This window comes from Alligator mississippiensis, chromosome 3, assembly GCF_030867095.1.
Source record: "Alligator mississippiensis isolate rAllMis1 chromosome 3, rAllMis1, whole genome shotgun sequence".
Lineage (NCBI taxonomy): Eukaryota > Metazoa > Chordata > Crocodylia > Alligatoridae > Alligator > Alligator mississippiensis.
Window position 1 is genome coordinate 150,068,708 of NC_081826.1, and position 21,139 is coordinate 150,089,846.

At 43.3% G+C, this 21,139-nt stretch overlaps 1 protein-coding gene across 5 annotated transcripts in view; it reads left to right on the forward strand.

Annotated features, from left to right (window-relative positions):
* The window catches only part of RNF38 (ring finger protein 38), a 232,280-nt gene that overhangs the window by 187,884 nt on the left and 23,257 nt on the right, over positions 1-21,139 (forward strand). For all 5 annotated transcript variants that reach the window (XR_009460904.1, XM_059724515.1, XM_059724517.1 and 2 more), the window contains 3 exons: positions 659-852; positions 13,600-13,813; positions 16,241-16,408. Coding sequence is in view for 4 of the 5 variants with exons in the window: in XM_059724515.1 (XP_059580498.1) it covers positions 659-852; positions 13,600-13,813; positions 16,241-16,408 (576 nt within the window). In the remaining variant the exon portion in view is untranslated. The remainder of the gene's footprint in view (positions 1-658; positions 853-13,599; positions 13,814-16,240; positions 16,409-21,139) is intronic.

Here is a 21,139-nt window from a genome sequence, read left to right on the forward strand (position 1 = left end):
TTTTTCTGAAAAGACCATACATGAAACAGAACCTTATTCTTTTGAAGCAGTTTTTTTCAGCCTTGTATTCTTTGCACTTGGGTGAATTTGGTTTCAGCATCAGAATTTAAAATAATATGTTGCTGCTGCACAGCATTCAGTAGCAAAAATGTCTATTGTGGGAGAATCCAGTAAGCAGCTTGTATCATGAAGTCAGTGGACTCTTTAGTGAGCAGTATATATTTAACTTAGGGTGACTGTATGTCCCACATTGGCTGGGACAGTCCTGGATTTTGGAGACCTGGTCCCAGCCAGCCAGTGAAAATTAAAAACAGTGTCCTAGGTCCAGAGGCAGAGTAGTAGGAGCTGTGAAGTTGGAAGCAGTATTAACACTAATTGTTACTTAACAGGTGACAATTAACACTTATGAAGTAAAGAACACTGGATCACTAACGGGCCATTGACTCCCTGCAGCACTGGGGCAGGAAGGGGAGCAGGCAGGCAGCATCCTGGATTTCACATTCTTTCATATAGTCACCCTAATTTAACTTCATATGGTATTTTGTTTTCAAATGAGTATCGTTTACTTAGTGTTGACCCCCTTTGTCAACTGCAATAAATAGTATTGAGCAGTTGATTTGTGTGATATAGCTCACTCAAGTCTTTTGCTTTGATACAGAGTGAAGATAGTCCAAGTCCTAAGAGACAACGCCTTTCTCATTCAGTCTTTGACTATACAGCAGCATCCCCAGCCCCATCACCGCCAATGCGACCATGGGAGATGACATCAAATAGGCAGCCTCCTTCAGCTCGACCCAACCAACATCACTTCTCAGGGGAACGATGCAACACACCTGCACGGAACAGAAGGAGGTAAGTTTGTTGTTCAGATTCTGGGGTTACTTGCTGGCCTCTTTACCAGATAAGGAGAGCCTTGGTTTCAAGCAGCAGTGTTTTGACAATAAAGTCAATTTTTAGAAAAATCACAGCCTTTAACACAGGGTTAGAAGGGACATTGAGAAGGTAGTCTGGTTTATCTTCATGGCCAGCTGGACTTCAATCATTCCTGACAGACACTCTTTTTTTCTAGCCTGTTCCAAAGAACCATCAGTAATGGAGATTCAGCAGCCTTCCTAGGTAATCTGTACCACTGCTTAATTTACAGTAAGGTACTTGTTCTTAATGGTCAACATAATTCTTCCTTGCTGCAATTTAAGCCCACTTCTTGTCCTACTTCTAAAACAGCTCAACCTTTTTAGACTCAAGGTACCCTTCAGAAAACATCTTCTTTTACTTTTCACTCTTTTTTTTGTTTTTACTACAGAAAAATAGTAAGAACTGAGTTCTGTTTCAGACTTTGTGTGGCAAAGGATTTAGAAAGATTACAGCAGGTCAGACTGTTTTTAATATTCTGGATTCCGGTTTGAAAACTTTTTTTTCTTGCGAATCATGTTTGCACACAGAGCAGTTCTAACATTATGTGACATCCTTGGAAGGATCCCAAAGCACCTCAGGATGCCATGGCACCTTGGTTGAGAATCACAACTCTATAGGGCATGAGGAACAATTTATAACATAGTAATTACTTCTACTTACCATGTCTCTGTCTTTTTCTTCTGTAAACAAATCATATTCTTTTTATTTCCTTGGATATCATATTTTATGTATGTCTGATTTGCCAGGGATCCTCTGTTCAAAAATTGCAAATTCTCTGATTTAAAACCCCCCAAATCCACATGTTTCTGCAATTAAAATAAAACAGTACACGATTATACCATACCATGCCATACCCCCCCATGCACACATATATATGTAGGTATCAGTTGAACACAATGTTTTATTGATATAGGTACAGTTCTAAAAGCAGTTTAAAAGCCTACCAGTACCTCAATCACTATAATAAAATACATTCTAAATACCTATAAATTATGGTGTTTGATTTTTGTTTTATCATCAAAAATCAGAGTTCCCCCTGCCCCCTTCGCTCACCAGAAGGCAGTTCCAGCTGCAGCTGTTGCACCCCCGCCCTCCCCATTTTGTAACACTAAGCAGCCCTGGCATGCTAGTTCCCTGCCCATGCCAGTGGCCCTCACTACTTGCCCACAGCCCCCCACCACCTCTAACTGCCAGGTCTGCAGCCCCCTGCCTTCCCCCCCACCCCACCGCGCCCCCCTGCGAGCGACAGTGAGTGGGTTGGTGGGAGCACAGCAACAGCTGTGCACGAGCGTGGGGCTCGTGCCAGAGCTGGCAGGGGCCCTGGATGGGGCAGCAGGAGCACGGGGCCCTAGCTGGCATGGGGTTCTATGGGAGCTGGGCTGGGCTGTGCCAGTAGGGAAAGAGTGGAGCTGCTCTTCCCCCTGTTCTTAGCTGAGTTTCCCTCGGGCAGAGAGAAGCAGGGAACAGCCCCAGGGTCGCCAGGCCAGAAGCCTTTGCTAGGCAGAGGCTTCCAGCTGTGGGTGGAGCAGGGCTGGGCAGGCCTTGCTGTGGTGGCTGCTTGGTCCTGCCACTGTCTTCCCCTGGGTCCTGCTGCCACTGGTGCCTTGTCATCTTTGACAGGCAGCTAGGGGCAGATCATTAATTTTCCAAATTTTTTAGGGGCCTTGTGGGCTGGATTTTGCCTGCCCCTGATCTAGATCCTTTTTTGCAAAATTTCTGCTTAGCCAGTCATTCTCTTATTGGTTTGTGCTGTTGATGGTATCACTACACTTTTCCTTATTGAATTGTATTCTATTTATTTTGGACCATTTCTCTAGTTTATCAGTTAATTCTGTCCTTCAAAGTGTTTACCATTCCCTGTAGTTTTAGTATTGTCTACAGATTTAACAAGTACTCTTTTATTCCATTATCCAAGTAACAGATAAATATGTTGACTAGTACTGGTCCCAGGAGAGGCCCCTGCAGAACCACACTTGATAATAGCCTTTGAGTTTGACAATTAACCATTGACAACTACTTTTTGCATGTATTTTCCAAACAACTTTGCACTCACCGTATTGTAGTTTAATCTAGACCAGGACTGTCCAATTTGTGAGCATCTGTGGGGCCACAGGCCTCCAACCACCCATAGCACGGGCCTCAGGCCTGAATGGGCTACATGCAGTACAGGCTGTGTCATGCTGCACCACATGCGACTTCTTCTGCAGCACCATGCAAAGGTGGCCCCCTGCTGTGCTGTACCAGCATCCCAGGTCCCCCTTGATCTCTACAGCTGTGGTGTTGCTCAGGCCTACAGCCCATGCTGTTCTGCCCCACCCCCAATGGCAAGAACAGGTAGCAGAAGCTGGAGGAGGAGGAAGAGACTCCAATGGCAACAGCAGGAGGGTGCAGGGATCAGTATTTATACTGGGAGTCCCTGGGAGCTGCACTTTAATGCCTTGGGGCTCAAATGCAGCCCACAGGCTCCCAATTAGTTAGCCCTGATCTCAACCTTATTTTCTTAGCTTATTTATGAGAACGTCATGCAAGATGGTATCAAAAGCCTTACTTACATCAAACTATAACTGAATCTACAGCTTCTTGCTTATCCTCAAGGCCTGATACTTGCTGAAACTTTCAGGGCCACTACTTCCAGTCTCACTGCTGCAGGATCACTGCCAGGGGTGGGAAGAGGAATGGACAAATAAACCAAAAATAACCAGATGGGAGGTTAAAGCGCCCCTGCTGACATTTTTAAATGTGGGGATGCTGAATATGTGACACAGCAGCTGCTGATATGCACTGATTAGCATGCTCCAGCAGCCTCACAACAGACTCAGTTAATCGAGTCTGCTCCGTGTGCTAATTAGCACATGTTGGAGCAGAGCTCCATCGTGTATAAAGGAGCCTTTGGTTCTTAATAATTTCTGTGCCCCTGAGATTTATTTCATTCAGTCCCCAAAGTATTCTGGGGTGAAGTTCAGCAGACCCAGATGTTTCCAAATAAGTTAACTTACCTAAGCAGTATCTAACCTATTCCCTTCACAATTTTATCTTGAGCCCTTATCCCTATTGCTAATGCTAATTGTGTTGGCTTCCCCTCCCCAGTTTGTCCCTGCATGCTTGTGCCCTACATACTTTACATTTTTTATTTAGTTTCCACTTCCTGTATAAGTCCTTCTTGAGTTTGAGGAGCTTTTTATCTTGGCCCATATTTTCTTTGCGTTGGCAGGGTTTGCACTTGAGCCCTTTAATATTATTTCTTTAGAAACTGCTTCTGTCCTGGAATTGTTTATGTTACGTAACACAAGCCTGAAGGTCTGTGTTTCTGAGATGAACATAGAACAATGACATTTTGACTTCTTAAACTGGAGAAAAATATGTATATTTTTATGAATGAAAAAAAATTAAGCTTTTAGGATCAGAAACTATATAATTTCTTTCTCTCCTATCCCCAAAGGTAAAGTTTTCAAGCTGTATTTGATATTAACTCACTGGGTCAGTGGCATCAAGTTGACAAATCTTTAAGTTTCAGGTCCCAGTATGCAAAATGCTGTTGGTCTTCAGACAACTTGTCAAACCTTGGAATTCTAGTCACTGGATCAGTTTCTTGATTACTGTGTAAATCTAGTCCTTCAATACGGAGAGGCAGTACGTTTGTTTGTTTATTTCTTTGTTCAATGTCCATGTCAGTCTCCCCAACAAAGGCTTATGGCATCTTAGATTTAATGGATAGGGTGCTACACAATGTAAAAATCTTTCCTGAAAGGAAAACAACCATAGAATCCCTGGGGGTAGAAATTCCATACTTGAATAAAAGCAACATAGTACTAGGATTGTACTACTGGACACCTAATCAGAAGAGTGAAAGTGATTATGAAATGCTTAGGGAAATTAGAGAAGTTTCAAAAATAGGGTAGGCGGTAATAATGGGAAACTTAACTATCCTCATATAAACTGGGTAAACACTTCATCAGGATGAAATGCAGAGGTAACATTTCTGGATGTAATAAATAACTGCTTTCTAGAATAACTCATATGGGAACCCACAAGATGAGAAGCAATTTGAGGTCTAAATCTAAGGAGTGCTCAGTACCTGGTTCAAAAGGTATCTGTAGGTGAGCCACCCTGTAATAGTGGCCATAACATAATCCAAATTTAATTTCCTTCTTGGGGAGCAAGCTCAAAAAATCCACCAGGCCCATATACATCTTGAGCAAGGGAAATGCACAAAGATGAAGAAACCAGTTAAAAGAAGTTAAAACAGTGGTCTCCAGGTAAGTCTGTGGGGAGGGGAGGGGAGGGAAGAGGGGAAAGGGCCATGGGGGGGGCAGGGCAGATCAAGGCCCCAGCCCTAGTCCCACTCCCTCCCTCACTGCTAGGGCCTTGATCACCCCCCCACCCAAAGGCAATGAGGGAGGGACAGGCCCTGTATAGGCAGGTTGGAGGATGGAGCCGCGAGCAGCTTGTCTGGTGGGTGGGGCATGTGCCCCCAGATCTGCACGCAGGGTCGGGCAGCGCAGGCTAAGGCCAGGGCAGCACCAGGCTCTTCCAATCCGGGCTTTCCTGAGGCTGGGTGGCTGCTGCAGCAGCAGCTCTGGGAGCAGGACCAAAAGGTTGGGGGGCAGGGGGTCACCGCTCCCAGCACCACCACCATCTGCGCCGAGTGCAGTGTGGGCTAGGCCTGGTGGGAACAGCCCGATGCAGCCTGCAGCTGCAGCCTACCCTCTCCCACACCCACCAGCCCCTGGCCCCCATGTCTTAAGGGGAAGGCTGTGTTGGACTGTTTCCGCCAGGCCTAGCCTATGCTACACTCGGCAGTGGTGCTGGGAGCAACGGTTGTGGGGGCTCAGCACCACTGCTGCAACTGCCTGGCCTGAGCACAGCGCAGCCCTGCTCTGGCCTGCCTTCCCCCCACCCCCGTGCCCTCCCAGGCCTCATGTCATCCCCCTCCCCCCAACAGCCCCTGGATGAGCTGTTCGCAGCTCCATCCTGCATCCACCCTGGCTGTGCAGGGCCTGCCCCCACCACTCCCTACCTGCAGCCGCCTGTGCTACCCCGCATTGTGCACGGTGGAGGCACCTGCTGCTGAAGGCTGGGGGGGATCTGATCCGCTGGGGGCCGGGGAGGGGCGGAGTCAGCTTGCACGCATGCACACACTCAGCCCCCCCAGCCCAGGATTGACTTCAAAAGGCTCCAGGATCCACCGGTCGATCATGATCGCAAATGGTTGGTGACCATTGCGCTAAAAGGAGCAGTCAGTAAGCTAAAAGGAGCAGTCAGTAGCCTAAAAGGCCTATAGGCAGCCTGGGAACTGTTTAAAAATACCATATTAGAGGCTCAGGAAAAATGTATGCTATAAATAAAAAATGATACCAGTGGGTCCAATGAAATCCATCTATGATTTAATAGCAGAGTTAAGGAGGCTATCTGAGACACAATGGTATCCTTTGAAAAATGAAAGACGTGCCCAAATAAGGAAAATTGGTAGAGCTCACAAACTATGTTGGGTCAAACAAAAGCAAAATGAGGCAGGTCAGAAAGGAATTTGAGGAGTATATGGAAAACATGGTAAAATTAATAATAAACATGATTTAATACATCAGAAGCAGGAAGCCAGCAAGAAAATCAGTGTGATTATTTGATGACCAAGGTGTAAAAAGTTAAGTGCACTCAGGGATGATCTTGGCAGAATTCCCATATCAGATCAATTCTTCCTAGTAGATAGAGAGTCTGGAGAGTTGGATCACATTGAATTGACAACAAAAGACATTTCAGAACAAATTGTTAAATTAAATATTACTAAATTGCCAGGATGGCATTCATCCAAAAGTTCTCAGGGACTCAGAGGTGAGATGCAAAACCCTTGGCAGTAGTATGTAACCTATAATTACAAATGGCCTCTGTGCCAGAAGATGACACATTACCAACATACCACCGATCTTCAAAAAGGCTTCCAGAGGTGATCCTGGAAACTACAGACCAGTGAATGTCACTTCTATCCCTAGCAAATTAGGATTATAGCAAAGTAGGGGTGAAGGTACCTTACAAGATCATCCTGCTCAGAGCAGGATCATCCCTGACAAACATCCCAGTCAATATGGAGTCTGTCCATCCTACTCTTGAAAATTTCAGGATACAGATTCCACAACTTCTACATAGCCTGTTTCAATGCTTGACCACCTTCATAGTCAGAAAGTTCCTCCTAATCTCCAGGCTAAATTTTCTTCAGGTCTTTAGCCCTAGTCTTGTCCCGTGTTGTCACAGAGAAAAGCCCATATCCATTTTTTCTATACCTTCAGATATATAAAGACTGTTATCAAATCCCCTTGCAGTCTTCTCTTCTGTAGACTAAATAACCTCAACTCTTTAAGCCTTTGTTCAGGAGTCTTGCTTCCCACAACCATAATCATTTTTGTCTCCGTCTGCTGGACTCTTCCCAATCTGGTCACATCCTTCTTCAAGTGTGGATCCCAAAACTGGCCGCAGATTGGTAGGATCTACAATAAAGAATAATGTCAGCAGTCACATGGACAAATGCAACATTCTGGGAAAGAGTCATCATAGTTTTTTGTCAAGAGAAATCCTGCCTGGCCTCTCTTCTGGCATTCTTCGAAGCTGTTAATTCCCCCCATCCATGTGCTTGTTCAGTTTAAAAATCCAAATATTCCAACTAGGTCTGTCACCATGAGTAAATCCTGGATTTTGTAAAGGTGGGTGAGGGATCAGGGACCAGTGCAGCAGGAGTACCTACACACCTCCTTCCTCCCCACCCCCTTGAGATTGCCACCAGAGCAGCCAAACAGACAAGTCCCTAAATCAGGTAAGGAGCATGCATATGTGTATGCATGCTGTTGCCTGCCCTGAGGTCAGGGGGAGCTCCAGAGCCACTACTGCCCTGCCCCAGTCTGGCTGCATGGGGAGCTGAGCTCAGCTGAGGACAGCAGTGGTGACAGGCTGTTTCCCCCTCCCTGAGCCTACTGCCAGGTTGGTAGGGAACACCCAGGGAGATCTAGTAGGGATCCCTCTGCTGTTGCTATTATCCCAGGCTGAGCCTGGCTCCCCATGCAGCCTGGCTGGAGTGCAGAAGGAGTGTTTCTGGAGAAGAACTACAAATGCCCTCACTCCTAGGGCAGCTGGAGACAGTAGGGAGAGCAGGGGAAAGTGGGCATGGGAGGAGAGAGGAAAGGATGTGCAGTTGAGCATGGAGGGAAAGTAGGATGGTGTTTTTACCTCGGGGACTTCAAGTCCCCAGTTGCTGTGCTGGCAGCATGGTCTGAAAGGAAGGATAGGGCTGTGGCACTGCACCCCGTTCTGGCTCCTCCCCTGTCCTTTACCTAAGGCTTTTTAAATAAATGAATTGTCATGGGGTTGAAGGGAAGGTTCTTTCACGAATTGAGAGCTAATTAAAACATGGGAAGCAAAATCACCACCATTCAGGGTAGAGGGAGGTCAAAAGCGGGGTCTTGCAAGGGTCTGTGCTGGGCTGTGTTCAAAGTTTTCATCAGTGATCTGGAAATGGGGGTGCATAGTGAAGTCTCCAAACTTCAGATGATACTAAATTATTCTGGGTAGTCAAGTTCCAAGCTTATGGAGAGGAACTACAAATGGCACATGAACTGTAGTGCAAGGCAGTGCATATGGGGGAAAATAACTTGAATTCTACATTTACAATGCTGGGTTCTGAACTAGCTCTTACAGCTCAGAAAAGAGGCCTCGGAGTCATCATTGATAGTTCTTTAAAAACAGCAGTTCAATGTGCAGTGGCAACCAACAGAAGTAATTTTACACTGTGCATTGTAAGGGAATTAAAAACCAAACAGAAAATGTCATCATGCCACTGTACAAATCTGTGGTGCCACCCACATCTTAAATATTGTGTGCATTTCTGGTCTTTGCAGCTCCAGAAAGGCATAGTAGAATTTGAAAAGGTACAGAGAAGGGACAGGGGCCTGGAACAATTTCCATACCAGGAGAAAAAAGGCTAGGACTCTCAGTTTGGGAAAATAAAAGGTTGGGGGGAGGGGGAGAGGAAAGAGAGGACAGGGACATGATAGAAATCTGTAAAATAGAACTAGAGGGCACCAGCTGAAATTAGCAGGGGACAAGTGTAAACCTAACAAGAAAAAGTATTTTATTTACACAGTGCATAGTGAACTGTTGGAACTCATTACCACAGTAGGTTATAGAGATAGATAATACAGCCAGGTTTAACAAGGGACTAGACAAATTCATGGATGATGTCTCTATTAAATCTCAGACTGATCTATTTAACAGTTATTATCTTCTGGCATTTCTAAACCAGTGATGGTGAATGCCAGGGAGGGTAATGAATAGGGCAGAGATCGTACTAGAGCTACCCAGTTCAATGTTCTCCTTCTAAAACATCCGCTCCTGTCACTGTCGGAGATGGGCCTATTCACTACACAGGAAACCATAGGTCTCCTTTAGTCAGAGGAGCTCACTAACTGTGCAGGAACTGAATTCTTGGGACAACAAATGAAAAAACAGGATGGGAGCAAAAGTTATAGGTTAAGGGTTCCAAGTGGCTTGCCAAGCAGAGAACACTGGCCAGCACCCATTGCCCCTCAGACATGTGCAAAGAAACTATGAACACTGCCCAGTGAAACTGCCTGCAGAAGATACTCACAGAGGAATGACAGGAAAACAGCCCCACAGTTACCTAAGTTCCCCCCAGCCAGGTCCTTCCTGGTGTGGCAGATGGCATATTTGGCCAGAGCAAAGAGAAGGTTGATCAGGAGGTCTCAGGACTTTGTTGGGCTGCAAATGAAGAGAGCATACAACAAAAGTTTAGGGGAGAAATGCAATCAGAACTTCAGAAGGAGCTTCCTGTGGAGGTGGTAGATAGCTAAATGGACCATTGGTTTGACCCAGTATGTCAATTCTTACTTTCTTAGAGAATGTGAATAAGTGAAGAGCCTGTGTTTCCAGTTTGACCACTGCCCTTTAATTAATATACCTTTTTCCCGTCTTGTCCTATGTCTTTAGCTGAAACTACCCAGTCTGTACCAGGCTTATCACAGTAGGGCTCTTGTCTGGGTTGGGTCTTTCAGGTACTATACGGTATAAATATCTTTTCTAGTAAAGTAAGTTCAGTAGCCGTTATATGATCTAGATGTGGGTGTGGAATGCACTCTGTCCAAATTTGCTGACAACACCAAGTTGTGAGGTGAGGTGGGCATGCTGGAGGTGAGGGACAGAATCCAGCTAGATCTAGACAAATTAGAGGTGGGTGGATGAGAATAGGATGGAATTCAACACAGACAAGTGCAAGGTGCTGCATCTAGGGAGAAGGAACCAGAAACACACCTGTAGGCTGCGGAACACCCTTCTTGTCAATACAGAAAGGGATTTTGGAGTCATTGTTGACTCCAGGATGGACATGAGCTGCCAATGCGAGGAAGCGGTCAGTAAAGCTAACTGCACCTTGTCGTGCATCTACAGATGCATCACAAGCAGGTCCACAGAAGTGATACTTCCCCTCTGCAGCATTGGTCAGGCTGCAGTTGGAGTTCTGCGTCGCTTCTGGGCATCGCACTTCAAGAGGGATGTGGCTAGCGTTGAGAGGGTCCAGAGGAGGGCCGCCTACATGGTCACGGGGTAGCGGGGCAGGCCCTACGAGGAGAGGCTAAAGGGCCTGAACCTATTCAGCCTCCACAAGAGAAGGCTGAGAGGGGATCTGGTGGCCATTTACAAACTCACCAGGGAGGACCAGTGGGAATTGGGGGAGGCTCTGTTCCTCCGGGGACCACCCAGGGTTACTAGGAATAACGACCACAAATTGTTAGAGAGAAGGTTCAGGCTGGACATCAGGAGACATTGCTTTACAGTTAGGGCTGCCAGGCTCTGGAATGGGCTCCCAAGTGCGGTGGTACTCTCTTCTACCTTGGGGGGTCTTCAAGAGGAGGCTGGACAGATATTTGGCTGGGGTGATATGATCCTGGCACCCATTCCTGCCTAGGGCAGGGGGTTGGACCTGATGATCTGTTTAGGTCCCTTTGACCTCAAGTACTAATACTATGATTCTGCTTTATAAATAAAATTATTTTGCACTACTTCCTGTGAATTTCCATCAGTTTTTAAGCAGATTTTGTAGGCACTGCACATCCAAATGGTACTCCAGCACCAGTGTGGCTTTTTTTCCATTTTGTTTCCAAAACAAAACAAAATAGATGTAAACATCAGAAAATAGTATATAGTGCACAAGCAGGTGTCGTCTTTTCTCAGCTGCTGGAATAGGGGTTCCTACTGTTCCTTGGGAGGAGGGAGCTCCAAATTGTTCCTCCTTCACCTCTTTCGCCCTTGTGCTGCAACTTCCAGACCTCCTTCAGTCTTGTGTCCTTCATGCTTCTCTACCAAAACCACTCCCTTGATAGGTACACTACACCCCTTCTAGAATCTTTAAATAGTTGATAGAAGAAATCACCTTTGTTTGCAAAGGAATTACAGAGAACAAGGATCATCAGGTATGAACAGCTGTGATCATTACCACTGCCTATCAAAGACTAGTGCATGTTCTGGTGTAATTATTCTTCTGTCCCCCTTCTCTTCCCATTTAGGGTTTTTTATGTTGTTAATTTTTGGAGGCTGGAGGTGGTCATTTACTCTATTTGTATAGCCCTTAGCACAGTGGAACCCAGCCTTGCTGTTTATAAAAAGTCTTGAGTGCTACTGCAGTAGCAATATAATATCTTAAGTACAGATTTGTATTACTTTTATGAGAAATTCTCAGTAATTCCATGTTAGCTTCAAAAGCTACAATTTTGGAAGCTTTCAGTTTTGCCCAAAGTAAGTGATATTTCTCTACAGTTCTGATGTGCATACTTGGGAGAAACCTTTATACAGTTTTTGGTTTGGTTTGTTTTTTTTGTGAAAGGAGGGCTGGTTGTTTCAGAAAACTTTGTTCCATGCTGCCTAATTATGCTTTCCCCCTCCCTTTCTGGTTTTTTAGCAGAAAATTTGAATTGCTTACTAAAGAGTAGAAACAAGTGGAGCTAAAAATCTACCCCATCTTAAGAAGAATATTAGGAGTGACAGGAATTTTTATTTAATGTTGGAATTGTTGGCTCTAACCACTCCTAGAATTTTTCTAAACAAGTCCTTAATTATATGTTGTAGGTTTTGCAGTGATATTAGTTGAAGAACGATGGATGGATGACAGGACTTCTTATATAGTACTGTGCAGCAGGTTTTAGGATGCAACTTGAATATGCCAGAATTGAGTGTTTACTACCTTCAATATTAAATATATACAGTAAGGTTGCAAATTAATAACTTCTCTCCTTTAACAACATTTAACAAGTGTATTTTTAGTAGTAATGTACAGTTTTTATAGACTTTTAAAAGCTTCTTTTGACATAGAGCCTACTTGGCTACTTTGGGTTACCTGACTTAGTAAGTGTAGACAAGACTTACAGGTGATGTGGTGATGGTGCTGTGTACGTACCAAGGACAAATGATTTGCACTGCATGATTGCATGCTATTTTTACCACAGGAGCCCTGCTTCTTTCAATACAGAGAATGGACCTGTTACAGGAGTGAACAAGGATTGAGTATTGAAGAAAACTTGTCTAGTTCTGTGTTTATAATGGTTGGGGAAGTTGGAAAGTGTGCAGTGAATGAAATAAGGAACTGCAGCAAGAGAAGGAATGCTCTCCTAGTTTGGGCAATTGAATTTTTTTTCTTTGGAAAGTGGGAGCAAAGTTCCTGTGATGCTGGCAAGTTGCATCAGCCAGACTCTTCACAAGTGGTCATTAATTATGTTTCCCATTCTCTGGGGCCAGACTTGAGACCATGGAGTCTGATTTGCAGACATGTTGAGCACTTCCAGCTGCAACTGAAGTCAATGGAAGCTGTGAATTGCATATATAAAGAATATGTAATAGTACATAATTGTATCCTAGATATCTTGAATTGGGCATCCAAAACTTAATGGATGCTTTTGATGCAAATCTTTGTACCTCGTTTCCCCATCTGTAAACTGGAAACAATGCCGGCAGCTTACCTCACTGGTATGCTTTGAAAAGACGTTTTTATGAAACTCTCTAAGATGCTGTAGTGAAGAGTGCCATAGAAAGGCTTGTGAGAAAGTTATCCACACTCTACTCTGAAGACATATTTGTTAGTTAGCAATAAATAAACCAATAGCTCTGTGCGTTGAACAGTACAGAGGAGGCACAATATTCTGTCATGTTGCTGAGTGGTAACTGTTAATTCTTTGCTCAAATAGGGCACATGGGCTAGTGAAGTAGCTGTATGGTTGCATAACTAAAGACTGTAGCTGCAGGTACATCTGTGCACAGGAATTCTAAGTTAAAGTTACCAAATCTAGCTTTAAATCCAACTTTTTTTTTAAATTTAAATCTAGCTTTAAAAAAACCCAGCTATGCAGTGTTTGACTTAATGTTAAATGTTATTTTCTTTAAAAGCTTCATGTCAGTTCTCCCCACTGTACCTGTTCAAGTACTTTTTACGCTGGGTAGTTGTATCTGCTCTAGGCTGTTATCAGTATGTCTATCAGTTTAAAAATATATATATCGCATCCTTGACTGACATTACAATGCGGGGCTAAAATGTGTGGTATAGATTTGACCTCTGTATTGGCAGCCATGTTTATTGTATGTTTTCAGTTACTGCCTGAGGTACACAGTATGTACATAGCCTTTCTTTTAATATGTTCACAGTCCTCCTGTTAGACGCCAGAGAGCAAGAAGGGATCGTCTGTCTCGACATAACTCTATTAGTCAAGATGAAAACTATCACCATCTTCCATATGGACAGCAACAAGCAATAGAAGAGCCCCGCGCCTTCCATCCCCCGAATGTATCCCCTCGTATGTTGCACCCGGCTGCTCACCCACCGCAGCAAAATGCAGTGATGGTTGACATTCATGAACAGGTAAGAATACTAGCAGCATAAAAGCTGACCATTTGGAGGACACTGCCTTTTTCTAAGTCTTACAAACAAAACAAAAAACCCTCTAGGTGGCTGCCTCTTGTTGGCAAGTTCTTTTAAGACTTGTGGTGACCTGGGAGCTGCACAATACAATAAAAATGTCACAAAATACTGTTTATAAAAATATCAAAGCCTAATAGAGGACAGTTTGCCAAGGCATCCATTACCATGGTTCTGAGGGCCTCTGATAGGTTTTGTGAAATAATGAGATGAGGCTAGAGTATCTTTGTATATGAAGTACCTTTCCTTGACTATAGGTGCTTTTACAGAGTTAAAATATACCATGTGAAAAGAGAATTCACAATACAGAGAATTAACTGCTGATATGATAATAGAACACTTGAAAGCCTTTTCATTTCATCACCAAATTGGTCACTCTACTCTTCATCTACTCCCTGCCCAAGTAGGAAGCTGATCTTTGCAGTATATCCTCAAAGTTAACCATGTTTGGTTCTGAGAGACCAGGCTGTGGAACAGGTTCTAGACTCAAGTATCTTTTACAGAAAATGTCTAGTATAACCCTGTCCTGTTCATGTGAAAGGGACTATAGCTGGAGTGCATTTGTTGGCTGCCATTACACGGCATCTAAGGGGAGAGAGAGAGTTGTTTTGTCCAGTAGTCAGATTACAAAACGTTTAGAGTTTAAGTTGAAAAACAACACCACTTTGTACATAAACTTATAGTTCATGCAGGTGACAGATCATTGGTTTTCTGTGTACTTCCTGCAGAGCACTGCTCAGATAAGCAGGCAGTTGCATGCCAACATGAGATCTACGTACACTAGTCTAAAGCTGGTGGCCTCCTAAACTTCTTAGAATCTTAATTTCAAATGGTGACCAAATTCTTCATCCCATTCTGAGTGATGAGACTATATGGGGATAAACCTGGAGAAAGAAAGGGTCCCACCACACCGCTTCTGTACCTTCTAAGTGGTTCTCAATTGGGGTGCCATGATGCAGGTGCCCAGGTAAAACTACCCCTAACACAGGACAGTGACATGCACACACTCCTACTGCATTAGGGTTTTCTGATAACCCTAAAGCAGATGAAATGGGCTCAGGCTGTAGCCTTTACCATTCCAGCTCCTTTCAGAAATAGGCAGGTATGATGGTTCCACCTACCCGATCCAGTTCTGTTTTAGGGTTATCAGAGAGCCCTAATGCAGGAGGAGCATGAACACATGCTGCAGCCCTTCCTAGGCTGGCTATGCAACTGGCACATGGAGCAATTTTAGCTGGAGGTAGCAACACCCAGTTGAGAAGCACTGTGGTAAGTCAAGGCAGCACAGCAGTGTTCCTCAACCAGGGATGCTGCCCCATTCAAAGAATTGGAGGAGTATGATTGAAAATGCTGAGCCATCTGCACTAAATATCCTGTCTGACCAAATGTCAATGGTGCCATGGTAAGGTGATGCTTGGCCCTTGATCTGCTTTGGGAAGGGAGTACATTTATTTCTTCCTAAATATCAGAGTTTGTCTGTACCGTAAGAAAATAGTGCTTTCTGGATACTCACCTGACACTGCTGCCACTGTCTAGAAGTAAGTCTCTGCTAACCCTGTCACAAAGCATCTCCATTTGTTACCTGGGACAGTGCTAGGGCAGCAGTCACTTAAACTGTGGACCTCCAAAAATTCTTTAAACAGACGTATGTGAAAGCTGAGGCTTGGAATTCTAATTGGTCATGTGTGCAGCATTACTGTTGATTTGGCTTCTGCATGTTATGCCAAATTCAGGAGAGTAGCCATCTCTAAACCAACTCTCATTTCCATACTGGGCTGTTCCTGGCTGTTAACTTCCAAATGGTGGGACTTAGAGACATTTCTTGAGCTTCAGTCTCAGCGTGGGAATCTACAGAGATGGTCATTGTTGGAGAAAAACGAAGCTAATCTGAAGTTCTTGTTCTTTGAAGATACAAATCTCTGGATTTTCATCCACACATTACTGCCTTAGAGTTGGGAAGATTCTTTAGCTACTTGTAGATTATTTTTTTCTTTAATTGTTTTTTATGCAGGAATTACTGTCTCCTTCTTGTAAGGCTCTAACATCAGTATGTGAGTGGGCCCTTACAAGAATTTGAAATGCTTTTTAGTACCTATAATGGTGCCTCAGAGGATTTAACATTTTGCTTTGAGAGTTCCCTCTTGGTTTTGTATAGGATGCACTGATCCAAGAGTAACAATCCACTGGGGACAATATTTTTAGAGAACAAGAATTACAGATCTGTAACTTTATTTTATACCTGAAGTATAACATGTATTTTTCTGGGGTGTAAGTGCGAATTTGTTTTGGATGTCGTACCATAACTGTTCAGACCCATCTAAATGGTGTAAATTAACAAAATTATTGAGAATTGTCTACCTTTCAATGCAGATTCACCAGGGCACAGTCCCCGTCTCATATACAGTAACAACGGTGGCACCACATGGGATTCCACTTTGCACAGGCCAGCACATACCAGCTTGCAGTACACAGCAGGTCCCAGGGTGTTCTGTGGTTTTCAGTGGACAGCACCTCCCCGTCTGTAGTGTACCGCCTCCAGTAAGTAGGATTTTCTAATTACAAAGGCTTTAGTCCCACAATTGTGTGAGGTGGCCAGCTTGTAGCTTCGCTGCTAATATGGTTTTTATTAGTTTGTGCTGTATCAAGCAATGGTGTAAGTTGTAAAAGTAAGGTGGACTTTTAAACTTTATGCAGGGTATGTGTACTTGCATTCTATCTTTATAATGGTGTAATACTAATTTTGATAGCCAAACAAAGTAAAGTATGGTAAGGAACTGGAGCATAAATATCCAGAGTTGCTTTATATAATTCCAGAAACCTGGAAGAAAAAAAAACCTAAAGTTGGTCTAGTAGTAGTAGGAAATCTACTGAGAATAATTGATTTGGAAGAAAACTTATTCAGTGATTGGATACACATGAAGAATGATCAGCTTTCTAATTATCTCTCTAAAAGCTGGGTTTTTTTGTAAGGACTCGCAATATTCAGAAAGACTAATACAGACAATAGTTATCGCATTTATTTGGAAACTCATAATTACGGTCTAATAACTTGGTCTTATAACTATGATTCTTCTACATTTCTCGGCTCCAGTATACTAACTGGAAAGAGTTACCTAGTCAGATTTCAGAGTTGAAATGGTATGAACAGTGTGACTAGAAATCATCTTTAGATAGCAGATAAATATAATATTTACAGTTGCATTCCCATACACCTCACTATCAAAATGATAATTGTCATTAAGTGCTCGTAGTTCATGTAGGCTTTTAGAAATGAAAAAAGTAGACTCTCTGAAGACAAGGGCATAACAAAGATCATGCAGGCATCTTAGTAGATTTTTGTTTAGTTTTTTAAAGAAGGGAGTCTTTCGGGAGGTAATTTATATGGAAAATAATTATCTCCTTCCCAGTAACCATTTGTAATAAAAATGTTTTTGAGTTTGAACAAAAAGCGCAACCCCTGATGGCAGTTTTGAGTTGAGCATTCAGACGACTTGTCTGTAGAGATTTCACTTTTGGTGCATGTATGCCCTATCCACTTCAGATTGGATTCCTTTGGCCGGTAGCATCCATTAGGAGCCACACCAATACCCTAGATATCTTTTGTGTCCCTTTTTGAAGGGCAGAAAGAACAGAGTTGGCCTATCCAGCAACAGTGTTTGCATACATGGTTTTTTTTACCCAACAGAGGCCAGATTTCTTCAGGACCTTAATCAGAGTTATTCCCTAGTTTGCTAGCCCCCTTCTGCTTGGGACCTCATGTACTATTGATACGGTTCATGGGGGTCTCCCTCTTAGCCCCCTTCTGCTTGGGAACTCTATGTAGCGTTGATAGGGTTCATGCGGTCCCCCTCTTCACCTCATAGCATGCCATTCCCTATGTTTCCTTTCTATGCAGACTGCCTTTTAAGTAGCAATTACATCCACCTGAAGAGAACCCCTCGTAGACTGTTTCATAAGGACAGGATTACTCTGAAACCTTGCCCCAAATTCTTAACCAGAGTCTTTTGAGAGTTCTGTATGTAAGAACCATTTCACCTTTTGGTTCCTTCTCTAGGCCTCATTCAATCCCAGTGAAGCCTATCTTCACACACTTGATGTAGGAAAGACATTATTCTGCTTTTGTGCAAGGTTTTGCACTTCGCTGTACTGCTTCACATATCTAAGAGTTGTGAAGTTGAAGTGAATTGACATTGTGGGGTAGGGAACACATTAATGTGATAAGAACATTAGCTTCCTAAGTAAAGAATTGTCCTGATTTTTTTTATAGGCTTTGATTTAACAATATGTTAATCTGTCATCTTTAATAAATAAGACTGTATTTTATATGCTGTATATCAATATAAGCATATCAGTCTGGTTGGAAACACTGTTCAAAATGGACACCTTGGAGGCATCAGTTCCATACCAGTGTAACTTTTCTTTAAATGAAGTCCACAGGGTGCATCTAGCTCATGTGTATTTAAAAGACCGCTTAAGCAGTGAATATTACTCATATAATTTGCAAAAAATTTTTGCGTTTGGTTATCATCTTTGCTAAGGACTCTTTAAATTAAAAATTATTTATACTTGCATCAAGACCCTTGATGTTTCCAAATGCTGTTGCAGGTAGGTTCAGGGGCAAGGGAAAGCAGTTTTAATTCTCATCTAGAGATCTCTTGTTCCTTGTTGACTGTCTTTTTCTGCTCTTGTGACAGCCTAGATGCCTGTTGATAGCATTTTCTCTTAGTAGAACTTTAATAGCAACACTATAATCCAACTCACAGTTGTCTCTATAAAGATCGTTGCACAGCCCTACTATACTATATGTAAATGTCATGAAACAAAATTCTACATGATTTTGTTTATAAAAACACAAAATGAAGTAAAAATGATCAGAATCTGCAGTATAATGTGATTGTAAGCAAAGATGTTGTCAGCATTGAATAATAATGATCATGTGTAGCAAGATGAATGTCCATAGATCTGAAGAACTTAAGAGCCCATTGCAGCACCGCAGTGCACAAGTGCAAGTCTTCTAATATGACATCCTGTGTAACACAGGTCACAGATATCACCCAGCAATCTCTGTTTGTCTTGGCTCCTGTTTAATGTTAACCTGTGATGTAAATTTTTACATGACCTAAGAGATTTCTCAAAAACTTGTGCGTTTTATACTACTTCATGTTCTATTTTATGGAATAGATTGCCTGGTGAAGTTGTAGACATCATTGAAAGTGTTCAAGAAGAGGCTGGGTAGGATCAAAGTTAATCTAGGAATAATTATTCCTATGTTTTGCTATAGGCATTTCCCATGGTTCTGGGTTTTGTTGGTTTCCACGTGAGGGGAATTTTTTCCCCTCCTGCTGCTATATGTGTTAGGGGTGTTTCTTTTAAGCATTCCACAGAAACATTGGGTATTGGCTACAGCAAAGGCCTGGGGATTTTGACTGGGGTGTGCCAGTGCTCCTGTTGGGACTCGAACCTGGAGGTTCCTGGCTAGGGTCTTTCCCTTCTACTCAGGGTCAGGCCAATTGTCATATCTGGGGCCAGGAAGGAATTGCACCACATAGATTGGTATGGGTTGGGGGTCGGGGGTTTGCCTTCCTCTGTAGAAGGTCAGGTCTCCCTCTTTGTTGGATCTCTCAAGTGTATTTTAATAATCTGTGGCAGGGTAAGGTGTTGTCTTGTGGTTGACCACAATGAGTTAGGGTGATTACACCTCCAGCAATGTAGTCTGGTCTTTTAAACTACATCTCCTTACCATCTGTAAAGTCAGTATATGTATGTGCGGTATAGTGTGTGGACTGCCAGAATATTATAACAAAGACCATATATATGCCTTAACTAAATAGTGTGGTAGATGGCAAATACTTCATTTTTAAAAGATGGTCTATTAAACCTCCAGTATGGTTTTACATTTCATTTTACAGCTACATTTATTTAATCTTTCAGTGTCACTCATTACTGATCAAAAATAGCTACAGAGAAGGACTAGCATTTTAGTGACAGGTGAAACCCAAGACATTGTTCCTTTGCCTGCAGAGCTGGAAGTGAAACTGAAAATTTCCCATGAATTACTTACCTTTCACCCCAACTTACGCTCTCAGGACTGAGCGCCTTGAAGCATGCCCTGGGCATGCAGTTTCACAGTGGGGGAACTGTTTTGACAATAATTCTAGCTTTGTTACCCCCACTGGTATCCATATGCTTTTCAAAGTTTAAAGCTTCTGGAGATGGAGAAGAATTGAATGGTGTTTTATGGGATATTTATGTACTCGGACAACAGAACATGAAGGACAGCATCAGCTCTGACGTTATCAGTTGCCAACTACTGTTTAGAAAGGCTCCATGGCAGGGGTGGGCAAAATGTGGCCCGGGGGCCGGATGTGGCCCACCAAGCCATTCTATCCAGCCTGCGGGGCCCCTAAAAAATTTAGAAAATTAATACTAATCTGCCCTGGGCTGCCTGTCATGCAGCCCTCGATGGCTTGCCAAAACTCAGTAAGAGGCCCTCTGCCCAAAATAATTGCCTGCCCCTGCTCCATGGCCATGTAGCTAGGCACATGGCTATGTGGAGGCAATTCTTAGAATGAACAGAACCTACCATATCTTCTCAAATATAAGACAAGGGTTTTTTTCCCCAATCAGAATGAGGGGCAGAAGGCCCATTGTTTTATATTTGCATACCTGTCCCCCCTCCCCCTCTGCATTAAATACATTGCCTATCATTAAAGTGCTGCTTGAAGCAGCATGTACTCAGTCATGGAAACCAAATGTGAAGTTGATTGCAGCCCATGCTAACTAAGCATACCCATAAAACACATGACCCATATTAGGCAAACATGCTGATGGGGACCCTTTTTTTTTGAGAGTGGCATCCTATGTGCAAGCTCCAGTCCTGAAAGCCTTGGAGTTCAGATGCCCCTAGTCTTGCTTGCTCCTAACCAAAAGGCCAAGGAGCAGCTAGGGGTAAAGCATAAAAGTAGTGTCCCACAGGCACAAAATTGATGGGGAACTTACCCCAAGGATAGGTTAGTGTAGCCTATCTAAATAAAACATGCTGATGGGGGAACCATTATTTATTTTACTTTATTTATTTCATAGATTCATAGATGCTAGGGTTGGAAGGGACCTCAATAGATCATTGAGTCCGACCCCCTGCATAGGCAGGAAAGAGTTCTGGGTTCAGATGACCCCAGCTAGATGCCTATCTAACCTCCTCTTGAAGACCCCCAGGGTAGGGGAAAGCACCACCTCCCTTGGGAGCCCATTCCAGACCCTGGCCACTCG